General features: G+C 46.9%; 1 protein-coding gene across 11 annotated transcripts in view; it reads right to left on the bottom strand.

Moving 5' to 3' along the window:
* The window catches only part of LOC8040096 (RNA binding protein fox-1 homolog 3), a 317,548-nt gene that overhangs the window by 70,786 nt on the left and 220,111 nt on the right, over positions 1-26,651 (bottom strand). For all 11 annotated transcript variants that reach the window (XM_042294604.1, XM_042294594.1, XM_042294600.1 and 8 more), the window contains one exon: positions 11,631-11,762. In XM_042294604.1, the coding sequence (XP_042150538.1) occupies positions 11,631-11,762 (132 nt within the window). The remainder of the gene's footprint in view (positions 1-11,630; positions 11,763-26,651) is intronic.

Raw genomic sequence — 26,651 nt, 5'->3', positions numbered from 1 at the left:
TGCCAACTCAATTTCCAGCTCAAAACATTTCGTGGCCACCTGGCGGAGAAAACCGACACCGCGGAACAAACCGAATTTAGATGAGCGTTGAATGGTTCACAACGACGCATACCTAAAATCTCAACAACGAGCGCCCGCCGTGCGTTCATCCCCGTTCATAAATTAAAAAAAAGAAGAAGAAAAAAGAAAACAGGATAAGAAAAAGCAAGAGGCGATGAGCTACTACGTTAACCGTAGAAAGATGGAGAGCCCGAAGGAGTGTGCATTGTAATCTCTATTCAAATCCGCGCCGCACGCCATGCAAATGGACTCCTCGATTCGCCGCTGCGAGACCTAAAACACTCCCCGCTAGCGTTTCTGCGAAACCGCAGTCCCTTCGCGAGAAACTTTAGGGCGTACTAAATAAAGTAAGCCTAGCTCGGTTCGAACTTGAGGCGTGGCGAATCTGCCGAAGGTCGATTTCGACTAAGTTCGTACTTCTTTCGAACTTTCAACTAGAGAAAGGTGCACAAACGTTCGACGAAGAGTTCGACGAACGGTTCGACAAAAAGTTTCGAGTTTTGTGCACATGCGCTGCAATGAAAATGGAACCGTCCAGTATATTTTATCGATTTTGCGTAAATATTAGATCTTGGTTTCCTAAAATTTAGAACATGTTATAAATTATAAATCATTTTCCCTCGAAATTTCGTACTGTTACATAATCGGGCAACCCTAAAATGAAAAAAAAAAAAAAAAAAAAAAAAACTGTCTATTTTTTTGCTAGTTTGAAGATCCGCTGATCTGATCGAACCTGAAGTTCGATAAAACTTCGCGACATTGTTTAAATTTCTTTCCTTACAACCACGGTGTCCGGGAGCTACGGTTTAGACACGGCGAATTTATTAAAAAAAATGTTGATAAAACAAGTTCAACCATAGGTGGACGGGGAGAAAAAAAAATTCGATAAGCGTTTTTAAAAGATCCTCAAAAGCGTACCAAAATTCTGCGAAACATTGGCCAAAAAATACGAAAACAAAAATGGACGTGCATGTGGCAATAGTTCGTTGGTTCCTAAAATTAGAAGTTTGTAAAAGAAGGACCGCCCAATAAAATTCGAGTTTTGCACGTATTGAATGTAAGTGCGACAACAGTTGGTGGAGAGTTCATACACGGAAGCTCGTGAAACAAATGTAATGCATTCCGGCAATTGCGGTTAGTCGACGCTGAACTACAAGAACGGTTATGAGCGCGGTTGCCTAAAGCAAGACTATAACACTGAGACACCTGACCATTTTACGCGATCCCCGCAAAGGTGAGTTAACCGTTCAAAATGCCACCAAGCCACCGAAAAAGATCGCGAGCCTGAAGACTCCATCCGTTCGTGTTCCAAAGGGGTCGCAAGACAACCACACGAACACGTCTTATCATTTTTATTTTGTAACGAAACGCATTCGTTATATAGCCGCTTCTAGCCTAGACTCCCTCCCCCCCCCCCCCTTTTTTTTTTTTTTTTTAAATAAAATATAAAAGAAACTACACAAGAGACGCGAGCTTCTTTTGTTCGCGTATGCATTGTTCGCTGAATGCGGCACCCGAACCCCAAAACACGTCCGAAGCTCACATCAAACCCTTCCAAGCACTAATGCACATTGTCGAACAACCCGACGCCATTGTTTTCGCGAAGCTTAATGGATCTTATCTCGCATTAATCAACAAAAGTGTAAACACACATAAAAGAAGGTCCGGTAAAAAAAAAAAAATAATAATAATGCTAATTAAGAAGGCAGCCAAAACAATACAGACATTAAAACTAAAAACAGCAGCGCCACAAAAGTACACAGAAAAAGAAAATGTGTTGCGTGTATTACGCGGTTCCGCGGTGTTGCGATAACGCGCTCTACCGCGCGAAACTCTCCTGACGGGGGTGGTGCAAAGGCAGCCAAGCGCACAGTCACCACGCCACGCTTCGTTAAAATGGCGGCTCGGTTTTCACGGACGTCAATGACTCGCGAAGGTGGGGAAAAGCCTCCGACGCTGAAACCTGAAGCCGCGTGGGACGTCTATTCTGGGGATGCATATAACGCAAAAGTAGACGCCGAGTTTGGCGCACGTGACGCTGACAGAATAATCTGCGGACGGGGCTCGGGCGTGTTTCGAAGCATGCCCGCGCATTTTCCGCTAAATTTAGCGGGGAAAGTTGCGTCACGTGATCCATACACCTTGAGAAAATTGACGGCGGGTGGCCTAGGCGTCAACTCGGTTCCCGTACTAAATTTAGCGGGAAAATTCGCGTCTTGCCGCCAAAAAACATCGATCCAGCTTCCCCGCTAAATTTAGTGGGAAATACGATGTCGCACGAGCTTATATACACGAACATTACGATATGTTTCAGGGTGAACCTAGAACGGATGTCATGTGGAAAAAAGTGAACATGTTAGTAAAACCTCACTCTCGTAGTGACTCAATTAAAACGATTACTGTAAACGGCGAGTGCATAACTGGCGCCGCGTTGGCTGACAGGTTCAATAATCATTTCGTGGACTTAGTTGATAGCGCTCACTCCGTCAATGCTTGTGACCTAGTCGATAAGATTTTGGAGAGTGTTTTTCTTCTGCCTACTGACGACAGTGAATTGATATCAGTATATAACAATTTTAGAAACAGTAAAAGTAACGACGTGCATGGCATTCAGATCGGGCCTGTAAAGCGTGTAATTCATTCTATCGCCCCTTGTTTGACCCACATTTATAACCTCGCCCTTCAGGATGGGTGTTTCCTAAAAGAATGCAAGTGGCCAAGGTGTCCGTCCTCCACAAAGCAGGGGATAAGAACAACGTGGGTAATTACAGGCCTGTGTCTGTATTGCCGGTATTCTCCAAAAGACTGGAAAAAATTATGCACATGAGACTATATGCTTTCTGTGAAAAACACTCAATTATTACCCCTTGTCAATTCGGTTTCCGAAAGGGGTACTCGACAGAGTTGGCGCTACTAAAACAGAAAGAAATTATACTTACAAACATCGAAAACAAACTGCTAACATTAGGCATATTTATCGATTTTTCGAAGGCATTCGATCGCCTTAATCATAAAACTTTACTGCAGAAACTGGACCTTTGTGGCATCAGGGGTGTTGCCCTGAACCTAATCGAAAGCTATTTGCAAGACCGTTATCAGTACGTTGAAATTGATGGGGAGCGTTCAAACATGCGCCAAATAAAGGCAGGTGTACCGCAAGGGAGTATTCTCGGGCCCCTTCTCTTCAATCTTTTTATAAATGACATAGTGAACTTAGATGATAGCGTCAACTACATAATATACGCAGATGATACAAGTTTGTTTTTCTCTGGAACTAGCATTGACGTCATTATAAGAAAAGCAAATCAATTCTTGCAGAGTCTAAACGTTTGGACCACCGCAAATTCATTAACAATAAATGTTGCAAAAACTAAGGCAATTATTTTCCGCGCAAAAAATACAAGCTGCACCAGCAGCCTGCTGGGAGGGCTCTCTTTTGCCTCACGAGATGTGGAAATTGTAAAAAATGCTAAGGTGCTTGGCGTAACTTTTAATGAACATATGCTGTGGGATGAGACGGTGCAGGACACTACCATAAAGCTCTGGAAGGTTGTAGGCGTTTTATATAAATACCGTAATATCTTACCCCCCTCGATAATGCTGCTTTTATATCACGCCCTGTTCTGCTCATATCTCGATTATTGTTTCCTGGTTTGGGGTACCACTACGAAAACGAACGTTCAGAGACTTTTTATAATGCAAAAGAGGGCAATACGAATAATATGTAATGTAGCGTATGATCACTCCACAAAATCTTTGTTTAAAAAGCTTGACACGTTAAAAATCACCAATTACTATAGTTACAAGCTTTTGATGTCATATAAAAGATCATTAAACAACCCTATTAGCGTTTTTAATTCAGTCTCAGGTTTGGAGTCGCGAGACGCAACATACAGCACTCGTCATTCGCGAAACTGGGCCGCACCGCGCTCCAGAACTACTTATGGTGACCAGAGACTGGCTTTTACTCTCCCAAGAATTTTAAACAACCTTGAGGCAAAGGGAATTTCCGTGACCAACACAAGCAAAAAGGAAATTCGTGACCTATTTGAGTGATCTATTGAATAGGTGTTCTCATGTTTTGAAGGTGCAGAGGCAGTTGCGTATAAATTTTTCAAAGTCAATGTGCATTGCAGTGCATGTGCTCATTACTAAACTCTTGGAGCAAGCGTGTGCTACTCTGAATTATGTTTACCTTGTTTAACTCTTTCGCACTGTATATAATTGACACCACTGTCCTGTGTAAGCGCTCGATTATCTGTTTTTATATATGTTGCATTGTTCTTTCACTCATATGTTGTGTTTCTTCTGCGGATGTAAAGGGGAGGCGGGGGCTTCGTCAAGTAGCGACATGCTGCTTTTTTCCCTGCCTTCCCCTCTCAGATGGAGAGGAAATAAATTGATTGATTGATTGATTGGAACTCAGCTCAGTTACGTCACGGCGCGGTGGTGGCGCGTCGGGCGCACTTGTGGTCTGGGGCTGTTGGCTGAAGTCACCATGCGGGACGTGCATTCCTGCGTTGTTTTGGAATTAACCGGACAAAAAACCTGCCTTCTCGCCAAAACGCCGCGACTGGCCGGGGTTGTATGTACCAAAGGACTCGAGAAAGGTTCGAATGACATTTTTTATGTGTTTTCTGCCTACTCGGCTCGTTGAAAACGTGGATAGGGGCCGTGAAAAGGGAAAACCAAATGCCATCGGACGGGAAGCCCTTTTGGGTTAAATTCACGAATACTTGTGGTCGCCAGATTCACTTGTTTTGTTCCAACATGAGTGTGGGAAAACCGCCTAGTTGTACGGACCACCTGCGGACTACGTTCAGTGCGTTGTTAAGTTCAAACGACCGACTGATCGTTCGAACTGTCGTCTGCTCTCTCAAACGTTTCTGCTTGTTGTCGTTTGCTCGTTCAAACGACAGCGGCCCGTAGACCAAACGTTGACCCGGTAATTAGGATAAGAAGTAAGTGCAGGCCTCAAAAGACTTTCAAGCTTGAAGGTTGGTTGGGTTCAGTATAGGCTCCGTGTAAACAGTGTAGATACACGGAGTTGTTGATAATTGTAACCAGAGGCCATCACCGACTTGTTATGCCTGATCCACTGGGTCCGATTCTGCTTCCGATTTTCAGTATTGACGTCGCCCATTTCAGCTACGGTTCACGCTTTTGCGGCGCGAGCGACGTAATAACTGAAAATAGCGAGCAGAATCTCATCATGCGAATCAGGTTTTAGCGTCTATCCTATGGCGTCCACGCGGAATGAATCGCCGCATGTCACATCATTCACGCGAAGTTTTGCGGTGTAACGAACCTCGTTAATTTCGCTGAGGCCGCTAAAGTATCCAGTCGTTGCCAGGAATCAACCGTTCCAACGCGAAAAAGGGCGCGGTGACTCACTCCAATGCCGACAACCCCGCATTCCAATGGTTTCCTCATGGGCGACGGCGCGCGCTTCGTGTCCACACTCCATCGCGCATGCGCGGCGCCGGTGGCGTCCGCTAGGGGCGCTCCGATTTGTTTGCAAACATGAGTTGCTCCATTCACCCATTCAGTTCCCCGCTAAATTGAGCGGGGAAATTCGCATTTTGCGACTTGGACACCGATCCACTTTCCAGCTCTAGAACATACAGAAGAGAGTTTTTATGGAACCGCTTTTGCGCATGAGATACGGTATACGATGGGCTCTCCGGTACGAACTGCGAATGTGCGAGCCTTCTGCGGTAGCGCATGCGCAGTTCGTACCGCGCAAACGCGATTCCCTAGACCTCCCTACTAGGGAGTTTTAGGGAACCGTATTCGCACATCCGAAACGATGCGATGGGCCCTCCGGTACGAACTGCGCATGTGCGAGCCTTCTGCGGATGCGCATGTGCGAGCCTTCTGCGGATGCGCATGCGCAATTCGTACCGCGCAAACACGATTCCCTAGACCTCCCTACTAGGGAGTTATAGGGAACCGTATTTGCACATCCGAAACGATGCGATGGGCCCTCCGGTACGAACTGCGCATGTGCGAGCCTTCTGCGGTAGCGCATGCGCAGTTCGTACCGCGCAAACACGATTCCCTAGACCTCCCTACTAGGGAGTTTTAGGGAACCGTATTCGCACATCCGAAACGATGCGACGGGCCCTCCGGTACGAACTGCGCATGTGCGAGCCTTCTGCGGGTGCGCATGCGCAGTTCGTACCGGGGGGCCCATTGTACCGTATCGGCTATGCAAAAATGGTTCCCTAAAATGTCTGCACACTGCCTTTTTGTGTAATGTAGAACTGCGACCGTGGCCTTTGGGGCAACATCCCGAAATTGCTCGTGAATAAAGTAACAAGACATTACCAATCTAAAATCAAGTTTAAAAAGAAAAGAAAAAAACATGAACTGGATTTTTGTAACGTACGTGAGAAGAAATTGGAATCCTCTCGAGAATAAATTTACCGAAATTTTGTTTTGGCACAGTGCCTAGCGACTGGCTTCAAGGAATTAATCCAATTATTTTGATTTAATCCTTCGGTTTTTTTCTTTTTTCCTCTGTCTCTTCAACAAAAATTTAGGTGGTGCACTTCTTTTTTTTTTTATTTATGATTGGTATAATCTCTAACCTCCTGCATTTAAAACGGCATATTTTTAGTATATTCTCTTTTCATGGAACGAGTTCAATCCATGCATCCTCAGTGTCATAAAAAAGCCAAATTTACAATACTGGTTGACGTTTTCTTTTTAATTAATAACAAAGCGCGACAAAACTACGCGTTGCTAATCCTTTCCTGATATACATATTAGAAAAAAGGGGGCATGTCGCGATATCCTGGTCGCGTTCTCAATAATTAAAAAAAAGCAGGCAAAATTGTAATGTCGGGTGTTTCTCGAATTTTTTTGTAAGGCTTGTAGATTGAGTTTGCGCCATAAAAAAGGAAGACAATCTTTCAAAAACCGATTTAGTGTCCTTCTATTCCTCCTTTCTCTACTTCTTATTTCGGACACCAGGCCGCGCAAATGTTCGCGGCACATTCGGATGGCCTGCAACTCCCCACTCCTCTCCTTCGCGTCTTTTTCGCTAGGTGGCGTAGCTTCCCCCAAAGTCCGCGATGAACAATCGGGCCTTTGCTCTACGGTTCGACTTGATACTACATACTTAATTATAGACAACAAAAAACGCACACGGAAAAACAAGAGAGCCCTAATCAATTCAAGCTGAGGATTCTGCGCACTCGCAACACAATGCATGGCAAACACTTAAAACCGGAATTTAAATACGTACATCTTAGACGCGTATTATACCTAAAACAAGTAGCGAAAATCCGCCTAATTAGTTTGATGCCCTAAGCGTAGATATACGTGTAGTTTCTTTGGAGGACGCTCATCCTGACGAGCTTCCCCGTTCCCCAAATCCCTCCGGGTGTGGGATTAGCGTCCATTAGAGTAATGACACCCACACGCGGGCCCACGGTTGGGGTGCACAGCGGGGCGGCACTAATAGATCTAGCCAAATTACACTGGATCACGCGCCTCTGTGCCGCTCCCACCTACAACTAGAGAGAAACAAAAGAAACTACAAAGCGAAAAAAACAACAAAAACATCTGAGCGCAAGATGGAAAGGGCTACACCCGCATACAACGTTCGCCCCATTCCATAACAAGCCACACCCGCCCATAGAAAAATGATTTCGCTAAATTTAGCCGTGATACGAACTTTAGGATCGGCTGGCAACGTGCTCCTCGCAAGTCTGCCGAACTAGTTTTACACTTCAGTATTTAGAAGCGGGAGGAGGAGATCTGCTGCTTTCCTTTGAGCGGCATGTGCTTTTCCCAAGTGGGTAAGACGATTGAAATGAATGAACTGAGTTTATTCCTTTACGATTGGGCTGTCACTTGCGCCATCTGGCCGCGGTGTACCCCGGTAACGTGAAAAAATACAGATGATCACAGTCATTAAAACAGACGTTAAAAAAACAAGCTTAATGTCAAAGTGAATGAGATATTCGGATACACGTCCAATAAATGCTTCGTCCATAAAACTGAAGCTCCAATAAAAAAAAAAACACGCTATGTTAACTTTTCAAGTCTATAGCGACCGATCGGCAACAGTAGTTTCTACATCTGAAGAAGCGGTTTATACTATTTCTTTTTTTAGCAAGATACGTTCTGCTTTGGTCTCTATTCTTCCATAAAGGCTGGTAAGGAAGCGTGTGACGGTGTCACACTCTGATCACGCGAAATGCAACGAAACACGATATTTATGATTGAGCGGTGAGTAGCGCCATCCGACGGAGAACGTGCGAAGAGGTTTCAAAATAGTAATTGGTAAATCCATACTTCTGCGCATCGAAATAAAGTAAACAAAGAAAAACGAAATCGCCTTGTCTGAGAGTCGATTCGTCGCACCATGTATGGATGCTCGGCAGAAAATGTTTTGTTGGTCAATTTAGGCAAGCTTGAGCTTAGGAGTGGCTAGTAACTTTGTGCGCAATGCACGGTTCAACGTTACTAAAACACGCAGTTGGGAAACTCACTCTTGAAACTTGGGCCGCTGGCGTCCACCGAGACAGAGCTAAATTAGATAACAACGCCGCCCTTTAGCCACGAGTTGAAACACAAAAGTTGCTTCACATAGCTACTACGAGATGGCGCCACCGGCCTTGCCCGACTCGACCAGAACCAATACATGCAGCCGTGCAGTTCCCGGAGTGGACGCTGCGGGAGAAATGGCGGCGTTGCGAACGCCATTAGCTCGGTTCTCGAGTACGGATCGGAGCAACTTTTTTAAAGCAGGCTCTATGGCAGTTTCCCAACTGAGGGGTTCTGGTAACGTTGGTACACTTGGAGAAACCGGCTACGACTTTCAATATTATCCGCAGGATCAACGTCCCGACGCCGCTATGAGCGAGGAGTCCTCTTAATTTATGGTGTTATTGTGCTCATAAGAGAGTGGATATGTTATACCAACCATCGCAACTATTCCGTTCAAATTGGACAGCCATTAGCGCCCTCTCAAAAGGAATTAGTCCAAGCCGTCTGAAGTATTACAGGCCACAATTGAAGATTCGTAAAACGCTATTTTCTTAAATTAATACTAAGATACAAAGCGTTTTAATCCACTATCAGTCCACGTTCGCCCACCATATCACGGAAGCATCGCCGTTCTGTAGCGCCAGTTTTTCGCGGTTTATTGTACCCCCCTCTCTCTTTCCCTTCTTTCCTGCTTTCAAACACGGCTCAAACACCAACGTAAACAAAAGCGCCCATAGATGTGTGTATGTACAAGTTTACAAATACAGCCGGCATCTTGCTGCGGTTGCGTGTCGATTCGTCTGAGAGTAACGGCTTGCTAAGGCGTTCCTCTCGGTGGCCAGACTGATGTCCCGACAAAGAGGTTCCGACGCACGGTGGCCGGACTTTGGCTTTTGAAGCGTGGCTGTGCTTGCAAACGTGTGCAGACACACCTAGAGCCACCGAACAAGCTGCGCCTAAAGCACCGCACTTCGCTCTCCGATGCGCGTGTTTCTGCGCGTTCTTTGCAGACGCGCGCCATCTATGGTAGCCGCAGCGCCAACGAGCCGAGTCCGCCATTGTTTTGGGCGCGTATTCTGAGCGCGCATTGGACACGACGACTGCGTCAGCATTCGGCCTGGACTCGGATCCAATTACACGTTCAGTGCTCAAAAAATGGAGAGCAGCAGTGTTGCTCGATGGGTTTTTTGAAAAGGGTCCTTAAATTCGGCTTTCCTCGGCCCTAGACGCTGTCCGGAAGCTCGGGCGATTTTGTTTTACGTCTGTCGCGGTTTGTTTAGAGATTTCTGGTGGACCCAAAACCGTCTCCTGCTATTTCAGATAACTGGCAACAATGATGTGAGCGCCAAGATGGTTCAAGTGTCGTTACTTCGAAGCAGCTTGAATAGACCCTTTCCGGAATTGTGAAATGATGCATAGATTATGCGCAGCCGCCATTAGTTGGTCTCATCACTTCCGGCGTGAGGCCCGCGATTGGTTCCGAGTTCGCGCCGAGCATCGACGCAGCACTCGTGTGGAATGTGGTTCGACCCGAGCGCACCCCGAAGGCTGACGAAGCGCTCGTGTCCAATGCGAGCTCACAGTGCATGACCTAGTAATGGCGGCCGCAAAGCATCATTTTGAAGGTTCGAATAGGGTCCACTGGTGGTTCCAGACACACTGAATCCCGAGCGCGCACCAAATGTTAGGAGCAAAAAAAAACAAAAACGCAAGATTATTATTTAGAATTTGCCGCGTCAGTATAGAGGCGGCGACAAAGAGGTACAGAAACCCGGCACCCCACAGCCAAAAAGGATGTGCCTCGTGCAAGCGCAAACGGCACAGGAAAAAAAGAAATCTGGGAGGAGCCCGAGAAGAGGAGGGGGCGGAGCTTCCGCCCTCAAGTGGGCGGGGCAGCCGCGCGCAACCCCCATACACGCACACACAATCACACAGAGAGCGCATGCGTCCAATCCAAGCAGCCAATCAGAGGCCTTCCCCACACCGTGAGTCCCGTCGCAAAAAAAAAGAAAACAGGAGGGGGAGTGGGCGGTGACATGTGCAGAGCGCGCGCAAGCGCAAGTCCTCTAAGAGTGTGAATCATGGCGATTCCCAAGACATTATGAGTGTCAAGAAGAAGAAAAAGACACACGCGACAATCAATCAACCAACCAACCAACACAAAAGCAGACTCACACTAGTGTTGAGGAGAGAATGTGCATCGCACGCGCCGTGTGCACACGACGACGACGACGACGACGACGGCGATGTGTATGCAACTAGGACAGGCTTTGTAAGAGGACATACGGGGTTTCGGCATGCGCATCGCAACAAGTCTAGGAATGCTAGTCAGCTAGTCGGATCAAGACCTCTAAGAGCACTCGCAACATAATGACCAACAAAGGAGACTGGAAGAAAGATGGTGATAAAACCACTATGACGCTTAAAAAAAAAAGAAACGAATAAATGTGAGAACACGCGATTCGGAAAGGGGTGGAGTGTAAAGAGACCACGCCTCCTGCGTTGAAGCCAGGCTAAATCGTGCTGTGCTTTTTTTTTACGTGTCGGTATTATTTATTTGATTTGATTTTATTAGCTTATACTAAAGCCTGAGAGTCGGATAACTTATGGACGCCTTTACATGTACATTAAATCGATTTATAATAATTGAATAGATCCTACATGACTGATCAGCTAAGCTGGATTTATAACATAGTAAAGGGGTAGTATCGTGCGCACTTTCTTAATTGTATCTTCCCAGCAGCTATCACTACTTGACTCATGTAATACCTCTGCTCTTTCTCATCCAGCGAATAAACACTTGACATTTCACGTGGATGCGATTCCGAAAATACCACAATTTCAGGGGCGGTGTTAGGTATTGCTACATTCGTAAGCTCCTCTTCTTAAATTAATGGATTGGCATAGCTAAACCGACATTATAGTTTAAGTGACCTAGCCCACGGTTCAAATTCGTACTACGCAAACTGGAAATCCCAAAACCAGGTGGGCGGGAAACGGAGGCGTGGCTACAGCTGCAGTGGGCGTGGTCTCGAGCATGATTGACGTACAGAGGGCATTGCACTCACCGTCTGTTGCTCCACCCCGTTGGTGGTGACGATGGGCAGGGCGAATGAGCCGTCCTTGGTGTCCTGTCGCTCGCCGCCATTTTGGGCGACGTACTGGGGGTAGCTAGACGCCATCTGCGTCTGCACCATGTGCTGCGGAAACAAAAAAAGGGATGTCCAGCGTTAGTTTCGTAAAACAAACGTATTCGGCACGGCTTGCATGCACCGACGTCACGACAGCGGCCATTGCGAGGGACCTGGCCGAATTCGCGCGGTACACCTTCAGCGAGTAGCACTATAAGTGTACCACCGACGACGTCATGTGCACGGTGCAAGCCATGTACAAAGCACGCATCGCTTCCTTTTTTTTTTTTTTTTTCAGTGTTGACAGGAAAAACACTTATCAAAACGTGCCGTTTACAATCCGAGTCCGCGTTTGCCCCCAAGCTGCGGGCAGTGCGCATGCGTCACCACAAAATGCTGCATCATTATAGTGACGTTACAAAAAGCGAAAAAGCATTCGTGTGTATCCTGTTTTTTTTTATTTATTTATGAAGAGATATTTGTGCTTATCTATATGGGGTGGAGACTGTCCTGTAGTTTTCGTGCTGTTCTGGAGATATTCCACAGGGCGCTTTCACACAAAGTATTCCATTTCCTTGATCTTACATTAAGCACACACCCGGCCGCACGACCTGTCATGATCAGAATTCTTTCTTCGCGATTGGTTCGTCCGCGCTCTTATCAGCGAATGCCGCACTCTCATTGGCTACGAGGAGATAATGAGATGTTGGGGACTCGATCGCCGTGTTCCGCGTTCCTTCAGTTGCCACTGGCTATCGATCTAAGCCTATATACTAGGTGAACGGCACGTTAGCTGGTGCAAAAATGAACCCGGGGAACGGGTGATCTGGCGCACGCGCCAGACAACTTATAAAAACGAAATGGCGGAGAAAATTATCTCCATGAAATTCAGCCACGGATGCCTCGTTCCATTTCGCTTCTGCTGCAGACAGAGGTATAGTCAAAATTAATTAAATGCGTCCGAAAAGGGGATGGCAAACTAGAATTCGGAAAACGCTTAGTTTAGCCGTTCTTCTTTCTCTTTTACTTCTTTTTTTACGGTTGTCGTTTGTTTTATTTTAAAACTGCCGTGCCAACATTTAATCTGCCCCGTCGGACGCAAACAAATGCGAAGTCGGTCCACAAAAGTCGCGCGACCGAAATAATCGATTACCCGGTTCCTTCCCAAAAACATACAAAACAACAAAAATCTCACATTCAGCGGAAAAGCCATCGCGGGGCAATCGTTCGAAGAATGTCCCGAACAACAGGGTGCCGACATTCCCCTGTCAACTTCCAACCACCTAACTTACCCTCCCAGCCTCTCCCTCTCTCCACACCCCCCCCCCCCCCCACGTTCCCTAGCACAGTTCCCATTTTGCTGCTGTCTTCCCCTATACCCTAGACTTCCTCTCCCCTCTCCCCCAGTCGCGACTGCGCAATAAACATGCGCGCGCACACACACACACGCAAACAAACAAACAAACAAGAAGGCGTGTGGAGTCCGTTGACGACCACAAGGGAACAAAAAAAAAAGAGAAACAAAACCGAAACAAACAAAAAAAGTGGAATCCACAATCCCGACAACGAAATTTAGAGCGGGAAAAATGCCTCGGCATTCAAAGCTCCCGACAACGGCGGTCTATTTCGAATTCAATTTAACCCCGCAAGCAAGCTGAGTTGGCCACGCCGGCAGTTTGAGACTTGGGGTAAAATAAAAACATGGCAGAAAAACGAGATATCACAACAACAACAAAAAAAGATCAATAGGGAAACACTAAACGAGATAGCAAACAAAATGAGAACGTAACTAACACCGCAGCGCCTCCGGTAGTGGACCGTGGAGGAGGTACAAAATGGCGTACGGTGGTCGACGAACGCTTTCTTTCTTATTAGTCCTTTCCTTATTTCTTCCCCGTGTTTTACTTTCTCTCTCGCTCTTCGGAACAAAATAAGGAGGAAAGAAGGGAAAAGGAACTCCCTAGGGTTCTGACCCCGCGGCCCCCGAACTTTGTACACTGGGCTGAAAGTTAGGGAAAAGGGGAAATAGGGAAGCTCAAACGTTGCGGGGGGATAATAAAATTAGACGAAACGTTAGCGCGGCTGTAACCTTTTTTTTCGCGTCCCTCCAGGGGAAATCTAGCGCAACTTGAAATAAGATCGCCACTGAAAGCCCTCGCGGGAATTTAGGGAAAGAAAGACTCAAAAGAGAACCAAACTTACTCCAAACGCTAGGGATCAAACAGTTTAATATTTGATTTCCCTCTCCGTTCAACGGGAGCCCTGGTTTCATCATAAATACAAGTATGCGCAAATATTAAAACAAAAACACGGAAACACGGAAACATATGTTTAGCTATTTTCACGACCTGTAGATTGGAACGCGTCTCCGACTGGTGTGCTTATCCTCAAACGTGGTTGCCGGGACGCTAGAACGCCGAGTTCTTATTGGCTCCGCATTGCGGCTGCTGAACCGGGGAGTCCAACGGTCAAAAGTAGTCCTAAGGGCGGCCGACTTTGGGTTGTAACCGGTTGAACGACGCTAAAATTTTAAGTTCGCCAAAAGCGGTCTTTCTCTCGCTCTTTTTCTCGCCAAAACCGGAAACACCTGATCATGCGTATATACACACCGCAACCTGCTGTATATAGACGAGCGCATTTGCACAACGGGAGAGGTTGAGCAGTGTGCGTATATAGCCTCGTTGCATATAGGCAGCGCCGCCACTGCTGAGGTGTATATCACATTCATAACAAACAAAAACGTACAAAAACACGAATAGACATACATACCGACGCGCATACGTATGTGCGTGCTTATACTGCACGCAAGATATTCAGATCGGTTTTTTTGTTTGTTGTTGTTGCCTGTTCTTGCGTGCAGCCCCTCAGGTCCCGTTGAAACTTCGTCCCTCCCGCAGACTCAAGTTTAGGGCAACGTATACCTACCGAGCGAATAGGGAAGCTTATCGGAGTCGTACGCACGAGACGGCGGGTATAAACACACGGCCGGATAAACTGGACGAAAAAGAAAATGAAGGGAAAATACATATAGCGATACAAGAACGCGCGAAATACTACATCGTGCTGCTTCCTATTAAAAAAGAATTTGAACTTTTTTTGTTTTGCAACATTTTAACGAATTCCCGAACAAATGATGCTCTAGGGAAGAAAAGGGGAGGAGTCACAGCGAAAACACACGAGAAACAGAAACAAATTTTAGAGAGATAAGAACTGCGATAGGGGAGGCGACACGAAAATAAAAGGAAAACGTATGTAGGGAATAGAAAACATATATATCAGGGTAAAAATGGAAGCCACAAAGCACGGAGCCGAAAGTCCATTTCCTCGACTTCCCCAATTTTTTCCCGTCGGTCTATATATTCCTTTTCTTTGTACTCTTCTTCCCTAGAGGAAACTCCCGACTCCCCTGCCGTATACATTACGTATACGACACAATTTGAGCAGACGACCAAATTTTAGCGGTTGACGTAGAAAAATGAGTCTTCTTCCGGAGCGACAAACAAGCGGGAACACACGCACATCAAACGTTCGCTTGGAAGCGCAGGAACAAACAAAACGAACAAAAAAAAAACACGGAAATATTCGCGAGTGCGGGGAAAAGTACAAACTGAAGCTTAAAAAAAGGTACCCTAGTTTGCACATATACGCGCAAGAGCCCAAACACACAGACAGAAAAATATAAAACAAGGAAAGCTCAAGGACAGCTACAATCACACACAAACACAGATACAGATATAAGTAGGAAACAGTACACGAAATATAGAAATGCTCAAACGCATCGAGATTAAGCTGAATAGGACCGCAAGAACCATTAACTCGCTCGCGCGCGCACGCACACACACACACATACACACACACACGCAGATATATACCAACACTTTTACATACATCGCGTCGAAAGCACAAGAACAAACTGCACAGAAGTCGAGTCACATACACACAAACAAACACATCACAAACAGAAGCCCTAAATCCAGACAAGTTCGTAACAGAGCGAAGCACAAAGGGTACAAAAATGCATTTCGCAGATACATAAGATCGCAATAAAAAAAAAAACTCAAAAAGGCCACAGATATATGCACATAACACCACGAAGAGCAGCACAAAAGCCATAAAAAGACATGCACACACATACACAGAACACGAACAGAAGCACAAAAACACGTGCACAGAAGCACGCACGCCATGCAAATCCAAAACGTCTCTCACAAAGAGCACGGCGGCCCAAGGGGCGGCCATCACAAAGGAGAACGCGTTCACTGCGAGCGGCGAGCTGCGGATACCGCGGATGAATACGCACAAAGGGAAAAGAGGGAATCGGGAAACGGACGGAAGAAAAATAGCGCTGCTCTGCGTCGAGGCGAAACGAGGAGAAATACGCCTGTTTTCCAAAAATCCGTCGCGGCGCCGACGTTTTCGGATTCGCCTACGACGACTGATAAAACATTTGTACCCTTCTCGACGCACGCGAGCGCGGCGAAATGATTAAAAATGAAGTTGGGACGCACCGCTGCCTCCTTTTATTTCCCCAAACCAAATCCCCAAATCTCCAAAGTGCTACGGCGGCGAGGGCGTAGCGACGAGCAGACGGATCTGGTGGGATCAACCGGGTAAACGGCAAGACGCGCTCGCGGCGCGTAGTGAGTTTGAAATCCGGAAGGGTTACACGCGGCGCTGTTGACGGTAGAGCTTATTTTGTCGCGACATCAACAAAGACGAGCAATTTAAGGATTTTGAAACCGGAGGTCCAAATATATTCCAAAAGTCTGTCTCCGTCAAAATGCTTCATACAACTTCGCAGGACATAAAGAACAAACAACCTTTCAATCTCCAAATTTACAAATAAACACATGCACGCACGACTAGCACGACCGACGCCGACACAAGCGGTTTTTAAACAGTTACAAGCGACTTAAAAACCGGTTGTGTCGGAGTCGGTCGTAAAGTGTGAATGCGTTTGCAATTGGGACCGGGCTCTTGCGATTTCTTACGACGGGAATACCTAGAGAGCCTCAAGAGTGTGTACAACTCTAACCATGATGCAGAGCGTTTGAAATTTAATGGCGGCGTTAGAGAAGGCGGAATATTGCCTTTTTCGCGTTTAAAACATACTTATCCTATCAAAAAAGAAATGGTATCTAAAGAGAAGTGTTATTTTATTCTTCGCGTAAAATATGCAAGCATGCCCGGGAGTTACGTTGAAAAAACCACCCGTGGCCCCCTGGACCCACAGCAAAAAATTTCAATTTAATGGCGCCTATAAATACGTATTGCCTGCCAGTAGTTGTCCACACTCTTGCTTGAGGCTCTCTAAGATTACCCTAGCAGGTTGGCGCCACCTATATCAGGTGGCCCTGGAGACGGTGCATTTAACTAGAACGAAGGTTTTGCGGTATCTCCGAGAACAAATGTACGTACTGTCTACAAATAACATTGCCAACGGTTTTTCAACCCCCCCCCCCCCCCTTTCCAAAAAAGAAAAACACACACACAAGAACGATGCGCGAAAAAAAAAAGAATACACAGAAAGTGTCATTTTTTTTTTTCCAATACATTACTGGAGCAAGTCAGCTGCCCTCCGACGCGAATCACGGTCGCCCGACTTTGAAGGGCAACGCAGCTCGAGGTTCAGATCGAAACAAACAGACGATCACACCCGAAATACCACAAGGTTTAATACTATAAATGAAGTCAAATGGCTACCGAAACAGATATAAAAAAAAAAAAAGAAACAGTTACGCCGATGCCGAATCCAAACGCGGCAAAAGTTTCCTACTTCTTCCTAAACCATCGACGATGGGATGGTGCTTGCTAAACGCACGCGCGCTGAGAAGTCAAGCTTCCGAGGATCGTGCACATGGGCCAATATCGTACGCACCTGAACCACTAAAAAAAGCTACGCGTCAAGCATAACGATACCTTAACCAGCTCCTTGCTCAAGATAAAGGCCCGTTCACACTCTTGCGACCGAGTACGACTGAGAGAGACGAGATCTCTTACAACTTCTTAAATGTTTCTAGAATGAGGGAGCACACTGACATTGTGGCGCCATCTATGCGGTGACCCTAGAACTGCATTTCACAAAAGCGAAGGTTTTGCGGGATTTCCGAGGTCCAATGTGCGTAATACCCATAGAAAGGCTCGTTTATAACATTGACAAAAGTTCTTCGAGCCAAAAAAAAAAAAAAGGATATTGCGCGAGAAATAAAAAAAAAAAAAAAAATATGCCGGACCGCCGAGTTTACACTGCTTCCCAATAGATGGCGCCAGTGTGTTCTCTGGTTTAAAAAGTTTTAAGGAACCCAGGTTTAAGAGGTCGCAAGCAGTCGCAAGAGTGTGAACGGGCCTTAATGGTTATAAGGGTATAAAACGGCTCGCGAAAAGAGCCGAACGATACCACGCCCGAGTTCTCGCTGACGACGCCGTAACTGTATCGCCAACGTGGCCAACTTTCTAGACCAATCCGTAAAAAAAAAAAGAAAAGTATACTTTTTGAGGAAATATTGAAATTCCAATTGACACGCGTTCTGCGATACCCAGGAAATTACACTCCTCGGGGAACACTACGATTCTTTTTGTCAAGAAAAGCGGAAATAGTGAATTTTGTAAATCTGGCCCATAAAAAAGTTGTGGAGCCGCGGAATTAAAACCTACCCGCGTCCAAAAGTTTACTTACTAGGTATTGTCATTTTGTGACTCTCGCCGAACATATTCCCGGGGAACACTGCGATGTTTGTTGTTGTTGCGTGGAAATTTTTCTCGTGCGCCGAGGCGTTGATGTCCCAGAAAGTTGGGAAGGCATGCACCCGCTAAAATGGCTGCCCCCCCCCCCCCCCCCCCCCCCCGAGATTCGATGAGTGGAGTGTCAATATTCTAAGCGTGGCTTACTTGGCACAAGTACAAAGTGTGCACCGAAAATGACGTCCACGCCGTTGTTGCCACAGGTGAATGTTATCATCCCAAGTTCCAGAGTCGCTAATTTCGGCTGCATCCCTAAAATCTCCCGACTCAAAGTTGGCGACACATCCCGTAATTCAGGGACGCTATAACACCGCTCAAAAAGCAGCCGTACCCCCCCCCCCCCCCCCCCCCCGCTCAAAAAAAAAAATAAATTAACCGTTCGAAAGCTTAGCGGAGAAGTCCTTTTAATTAAACGTCTAAGCCCGCAGTATGACGAAGTAATTAATTTCGAGAGTAGGCTAATTGCGTGCGCCCCTTAAAACAACCGCATCGTTCTGCAATGAAACTTTCCCAATAAACCAGACGTATCGCGAAAAAAAAAATCTTGCCAACGAAGCGTATTTTCGACGAAGTATGAGTGATGCGTCAACAGCCCCACCAATGTAAACATTATGCGCAAACACATTTCATCCCCTATCCGCCAAAGGCCTATATCCCGATCCGGACCGATCCAACCCGGCAACCACAACGCAGCATCGGGAAAACGGGGAAAATTCTCTCCTCCCCCGAGGAACTCGCTCTCCCTATTCGCGCCCCTAGCAACGGTTGCCAGGGCAACGAGCGGCGCCGGTGACGCCGCCGCCCTTGCCCATCCCCGGGCCTCGCCATGGAAACCGAGTTCAATTTTTAATGGCGTCTACATCGTCTGGACTCACTCCCAGCGCAATGCGGGCACGTGCGGGGCGACGACGACTGAAGCGAACCTTATTAGATCAACTCAAGTGGTGCAACTTCCGTTCTGGAGGAGGTTTGCGTCCCTCCTGAGAGAGGCCGCACGCTCCGCATTAAAGCGCATTGGCTAGGTGGCGTAAGCTACCGCCCGAATCAAAGGGCTCAGCAGGATTCACCCATCTATCCATTCATCCAGCAGCTGTCATCATCGCCAACTACCGTTAATTTCATGTACTGACTCGCTAGGAGCCCTTTTTCAATATAGCATTACACAAGAAATGGCACATGTAACAATGCGAAATAATAACCAACAACAAAAGCGCAAAAAATAAGACACTCACTCCGGCGAGTAAACCTAAACAAAAGAGTAAGGTGCAGGGCGAAAGACGGTTAATTTTCATTGACATCACTTTACGGCGTGTTTCTGTAGAAAATCAACGCGCCTTTCAAATGCTCGGCTCCTTTCGTACGCAACACGCTTGCGGAAGATTCACCGAGTCGTCCCTGGTTCCCAAGAAAGAAAACTGCGTTTCCATACCCATTTGTTTTAATTTTTTTTTTACATTTGTCGAGAGAAGACGCAAGCGGACGAAAATATCATAAATTGCCAGTAGCGCCACCGCTGCAAGAAGGCTTCAAAAACTGGCCTGGCAACTGTGTGTGAGCAAACGCCGTTTGGGGCAGCGGTCTGGGAACCGTGAGCCCGCCTCAGCAAAGGCTACAGGCACTCAGAGGCCGTGCTCCCTAACGTGGTATTAGCCCCGAGAAGTTTGCGTGGCGCCCCCTTACGGCGAACCGGGGTGACGTCACGGGGAGGACAAAATTTTTGCCTGACTCGCTCCGCTCGCCCTGTGGAGGCTGGGAGGACGTTAGCTTTCAGCGCGCTCGTTTCTATTGAATTTTTTTGCGCGTTTTTTGTAGGAAGTGTAAATTTTCATATGTGACTTTAATGTGGTATGACCTGTAGCTGCAGGCGAATCTTCAACCAACATTGCATTCATGGTTGACAGGGCAGGCAACGCATGAATCGCGGCTGGTATATGAAAATGAAGGAATATGGTTACAATTTCAGAAGCATCACTTTAAATTTGCATCTCACACAATGAATACTACTGATGGTCTGAATGAACAGGTAAGTTATGTATACTATTTCGGTTTTTTTTTTTTTTTTTGTATCTCTATTTTTAAACAAAAACGCCGAAGCCGAAAAGCTGCATGCTGCTCGCGCAACATGTTAAATGTAGTCTGGGCCACGGAGAGAGAATCACAAGTGAGAAAGTCGAAGTACAGAGATAAAGTAAGGAAAGAACGAACACGGGCATATACAGTTATTTGTTTATATCTGTTTATATTCCTCGCATTTGGCCTTTGGTGTCTAGCCCGTTATTAGTCCCTTAGGCTCTAAAATGGAGATTTTAGCTAAATCAAATTGTCCTGAAGCTAAAATACCAGAAGCTTTAATCACGTAAGCTGCCACCCTTCACAGGTTTCACATTTTCTGCTATTAGTGCAGCATCTACCACTGGACAGCCGTTCGAATACTCGCTGTTCCTCCTGTTGTCCTCTGTTGTCAGAGAGTCCAGCTAAAGGGAGTTTAGAGGCTGAGGAAGCTTTTGGGCACCTGCAGCAGTGTCTCCTTTAAAATGACAATTCATACTAAACCGTGTTTTTCCCGAACACACAAGGCTGGAATAAAAGAACAATGCCAGGAAAAAGTATAAACATTCCAAAGTACGGTACCATTGCTGCGCATATTTTAGGCAGTTCAATACATCTCATACAAGCAACTGAGGGCAATCCGGCCGTTTTTCCTGCTACCGCACAAACACATGTCCAGTAATTGTGCGTGTTCTCAAAAAAAAAATGCTTGCATACGTTTACAAACTATAGCATTAATCCACGAAGAAGCTACATTGATGCAAAGCAACCTTGTTCCACGAGCACTCCGAAAGGCCTTCAGACGAACCAGCACAGAGTGGCACCCGCAGAGTCGGGTTCGCGAGCTAATTGGCCGACCGCCCAAAGGCCTTTGATATGAATACAATGAAAGGCCCGCGAAGCGGGATGTAATATTTATTTTAAATCACGAACATGCAAGGAATAGAATTCCAGCGTCTGAAATACGCCGCCGCTTCACCGACCCCTTGCACGATTGCCTCGTGCCGTGTGGACCGACCGGGAGGTTCATTGGCGGAATTGCCTATGCCGTTAGCTTTCGGGATTTTCAACCCAATTATAAAGGTCAAAGTAACAAGCACGCTTATAGAAGGTACGGTAGCACGTCGGGATCGGCCTAACCTAGCGTTTTGTACACCGGGTAAACAAGGTCCCGCTGCTCGAGGTACTTGCGGCACACTACGGCCGAACCAGGAAACCGGTGCTGCGAAGCGAGCCGGATGCGAGATCTCGAAGCAGAGTCCTTCCCCTGACGTCACAGTACACCTCACCCATTCGGGGTGGGGCGACCGCAGCGACGCTTGTGGTCGCTCTCGGGACTAATATGGGAAGTTCCATAAGTGAGTAGATGTAATAACACCGAATGCAGCACAAAGCACGCGCCGCGACATCCACCGGAGGCCGGGTAAATTAAATAAAATATGGCGGTCCCGAGGAACGCGCTCGCGCCGACCACGCCGAGCGAGGGGCTTCGCCACCGCTGCTTCCAACGTGAAATGTTCATGCGGTTGGCAACACTGCACCGCCTCCCGCCGCCGCCGAAACCAGACGACCAACGCAATATGCGGGCCAGGCGACGTGCCTGCGAGATTAAATATGTAGCTTAGAAGGCGGCCGTTTGTTTTATTCATATATGGTGGCGCCTTAAAAGGGTTTGCGACAACAGCGATGCTGGAATATTTACCGAGTACATATATACGACTCCATAAGCTATACTCTGTTTCGCTGTGGAGAATGCGGTCCCCGTGACCCAATAAGGCCTCGTACCGTCACAGCAACAGCACCGTCCGCCTCAAAAAGTAGTTCTAACTTCTAGGCATCGTTTTATTTTAACGGCAATTGAAGTCGCGCGGCTGCATCTCTATCGACACTATACGCTACACGACAAGGAAGAAAGACGACGACATGTTACTTTTCAACGATACTGAATTCGGATCAAGCCTTTTCCGATAACAACGTGGCTTTCGAACGATGTTTGAACAATCACAGCCCTGGAATGGATCACTTCCGCTCAAAACATCGTCTTGGCATTAGCACCCGCCACAGATTCGCGGGTAAATTGAGCGTATGGTTGTGCCATGAGCTGTTCCCGAAGAGCTCGCTAGTCTAGCGGACGGCAATGTTGCGGCGGTGGATGTTCATCCGAAGTTGGTTGGTTTCGCAGCAAACGACTCTTTACCAACAGACGACAGCCGGTTCCTCCGGGCCTCGCATTCGGCGCAGGGACACAAACGCTCCCGTGACGTGTTGCCAGGGACCTCGCTCTGACAGTCGCGGGGGGGCCGTAGCCCCCAGAGTTCGCCAAGTTATCGTGAAACGGAGCATAGTCTGGCCACTATGGATGCAAAAATGCTACGTCTGAGCGCCACTCTGGTAACTGCGGGCACGAATTAGTACGGCTCGACTATCAGATGATTTACAGACTCCGGAAGCAAGACAGCGGCGTATATAATGCTGTATATATGTATATAAATGACTGGAAATAAAACGAGCAACTATGTTTTGAGACTGTTTGTTCGCTTTCCCTTCGTATTTCCGTCGTCTCCGGGGTTTTTCGGCACGACCGCTCACCAGCTCGCCCGCGAAATCAGCCTTATTTCGGAGAAGTGTCGTCGACCTTTAACGAAACGAATCGATGAAAGCGCCTAATGGAGTAGAACCCGTTAACCAACTTCCCCCGACTCGCGCAACGCTTCGTCCACGGATTCCTCCAAATCTCCCTACACTCACAACGTTCGCGTTTAACTTCCAAAATATTTCCCCGTCTCCTCGTGACGGACTACAGGTCCCGTAAGTTCCCGACAACACAATTTTATTAGTATTATCATCACTATTCTTAATTTTATTATAACTATACTTATTATTATTATTATTTTCGTCGTTGTTTGTTATATGCAGACAGACCAGTGTAGTAGATCACAATATGTTTATACGAATTCGAATCTGGACGAGTATTTCTTAATCTCAGAGAGAACGACACCACTAAAGTACGGCATAATAAACAAAAGAAAGACCGAAAAAGAGTCGAGATCAGACCGAGCGGAACGCGAGCCCAAAATGTCGTGCGATGACCGCGCGCGGAAAGACAAAAGAAAAACAATAAAGAAGGAACACAAGCATGGTTACAGTCGTTTCACGTTTTCGCCTGGTCTGTTGTTCTCGTTCCTCTCTCTCTCTGTCGCGCCCTTTCCACTCTCGCGTCCTCTCGCCCGGAACACGAGAGCTACGGCGACCCGTCGCACATCGTGGCTATTAATCAAGGGGAGTGTCTACATCCACGCGCGGGGATGTAGCCACGTCGGGAGGAGATAAGGCTCCATCCACGCACTACGTCACTTCCGGCGCACTTCGATCAACTTCCGGTCTAGCCTCCCATTGTTTTTCCATCTGCTCGGCGGCCATTGCACCTTGCGTTCCTGATGTTTGCGGACTACTGTCTACTGCGCCTGTCTGGTGTTCCGCAAGCGGGTTTGACTTTCTCTGAAGCGTTTTCTTTTTTTCTTTTTTTTTTTCCTGTTTTCTTGGACAAGGGGTTTGGCCGTTTGAGTATTAGCACGGTCGCGCTTCTGATCTGCCTCAAGTTTTGGTTGCCGGGGGTTCGACGGTGAAATAGTTGTCCTAGTATTTCCCCTCGAATAACCGGGTGGCTGTCGAAGTGCGGGCGTTTAGTGGCATTAGGATCGAGGCTCTGTTTTTCAAGGTGTCTGACGCCCTGCTCGATTTTGGCAGAAACAACACCAGCGTTTGTGCCAGCGAGTACGTTGACAAGTATCGTCGGCTGGCCGCTCAGATCTTGGAACGCAATCGACGATGCAGATCGCCTTTTCTTCCGTCTTTCCGAGGCGGGAGAACAGATTCTCTTCGATGGAGTGTCAGCGTAGTCAGAGTGCCGAGATCCAGGCGTTGCATGATCAGCACAGAGACGTGAACTGGCTCCTGCAAGGAGTTCTGCCGCAAGGAGGGCTTCGTGTTTATCGGTGATCTCGTGAACGAGTGGCATCGGTGCATCGGCTACTGTTTTATTTGTCATGAAATAAACTGTTTCTGGAATCTTTTACCCAGTTTTCTCGATTGAATGCTCTCAGTATGTTTGTTATTAATGGGTCTAATGCACGTTTTCCCTTTTCTCACCATCTTTGTGATTGCGAGCGTGCGCGCAAGTCAAGAACGTACGGAGCGGTGGGCAAGTACTTGTCCCCTTCGATACACATAAGCTCACATTAAAACGCTTCGAACCAAGCCAACCATACACACGACGAAGACCCTCCGCCTCGCCTCAGCAGCGATGCACACATGGGCGAAGGCCCCGGAGGCCGCACCCGCACAGCCCGCACGCACGGATGGCACGCACGCCGCCCACACGTCTGTGTGACTCCTGGACATCATAGCTCTAAAGATATATATTGGTACTATTTTTATGATGCATGATATTTGCTGTTAGTCTTAGGATACAGTAAACAATTGATGAATTCTCTAAAAATTTGTAAGGTCACGTGACATATTAATTTTAAAACAACAATCAAATGTAACCTCTTTATTTTTATATCCTATATTTACTTATAAGAAAGCATAACATGTACATGAAAACAAATTATCTCCTTAGATTATAAGTCACGTGACCTTTTGCGTGGATGGAGCCGTATCTCCTCCCGACTTGGCTACGTCCCCGCGCGTGGATGTAGCCTCGGCCATTAATCAAGTCACCCATCGGCGGGGAGGTTGCCCGCCCACGAGAAGTCGAAGAAACCCACCGAACGCCGTACTGCGTTTTACCTTTCGATAGTGCGCGACGAACGCTAAGGGTCACTCTAGCCAATCCAGTGACTGTGGATTGGCTTCGGTAGCTCGTATCGACCTCTGGAAAGAAGAAACTAACCGGCCGACTATAATCCGTCTAAAGCCGAGACAGGGCGCAGCCAATCCAGCGCCGAAGGGGTGTCACGTGGCACCCTCTCGGGGATCAGAATCAGAATCAGTTTATTTTTGTCACAGCGCTTTTACCCGCATGCGCCAAGGGGGGCCACGATCAAAGATCAATATGAATCATTATGATCCATGATGAGGTCTCTACGTGAGTTAAATCGAAGGCACCGACCTCTCGTCATTACACTTATCATAAGTGTAATGACTTATCATAAGTGGAATGACGTCATAAGTGTGTTCAAGATGAGACATCCTGCCTTGCAGCACATTGGCGAAGAATCTTTTGGGTGAATCTCTACATACGCCGTCGATGGATACAGCTCTTAGTACAACTATATGGGTCAAGGCGCTATTTACAAACAAGTCTGCGTTTGGCAATAATGAAGCGGCGAAAATCAGATTCCCACAAGGCATCGCCATATAATCCATCATTTGCGACTTTTTTATACATATATAAAATCTATAAGAACATTGTACTTCGTCACAAATCAATAAATCCAGCATCCTACATTTCTTCTCGCATTGGTCATAGTAAAAAGCGTCGGTTTGAAAACGTCGTCTTTTCAGTAGTCTCTGAGGCCCCAAAACGTCGAATGATTGGAACCGCCGTCCCGCTTCGATGCCTAATATCACTCATATTGTTTTGTTTAAGAAATAATCTAATGTTTATTACCGTTTTATTTTTTTTTTCCCCATCTCATTCCTTTTTTTAACGCACTATTGCCTCGAGGGTACTCTAAATAAATTAATAAATAAGAGTCCGGCCACAGCGATGCAGTCAGTCAAGGCGCGACAAAAAGTGCATCGTCACGGCCCTCATTTGTGCGTGATTGGTTTAGCCAGCGATCGCCAGCCCCGCTTCGCTAGTTCGCATCTTCTCCGCTACGTGGCGTCGCCTCCTTTTGAGTTGCGACTCCTCGGACTGCGTGCTTGCCCGCTGGTTGGCACGACAGAGCATTCTACAACAGATCGTTTGCGCTACGCCGATTTGAGTCTTTCTACGCAGTGAACCATTTCCTCGTTCATTTAGCCATTTAAGGATGTCACACAATAACCCTCATGGCATATGTGGATTCTTGTTTTGTTCGGCATTTTCACGTACAGTTAGAATGCTTAGACGGCAGAATGTTTGGTGCGCTTTTCGTGTGTGTCCGTGTTATGGCGTACACCAGAAAAGCCCGTAACTGTCTGGAAACACCGATAAACAAACAAACAAACAAACGCTTT

This window comes from Ixodes scapularis, unplaced genomic scaffold (assembly GCF_016920785.2).
Source record: "Ixodes scapularis isolate PalLabHiFi unplaced genomic scaffold, ASM1692078v2 PGA_scaffold6__148_contigs__length_123643588, whole genome shotgun sequence".
NCBI classification, from domain to species: domain Eukaryota; kingdom Metazoa; phylum Arthropoda; class Arachnida; order Ixodida; family Ixodidae; genus Ixodes; species Ixodes scapularis.
Note: the sequence above shows the minus strand (reverse complement) of the source record. Positions and strands in the feature narration are given on the sequence as shown.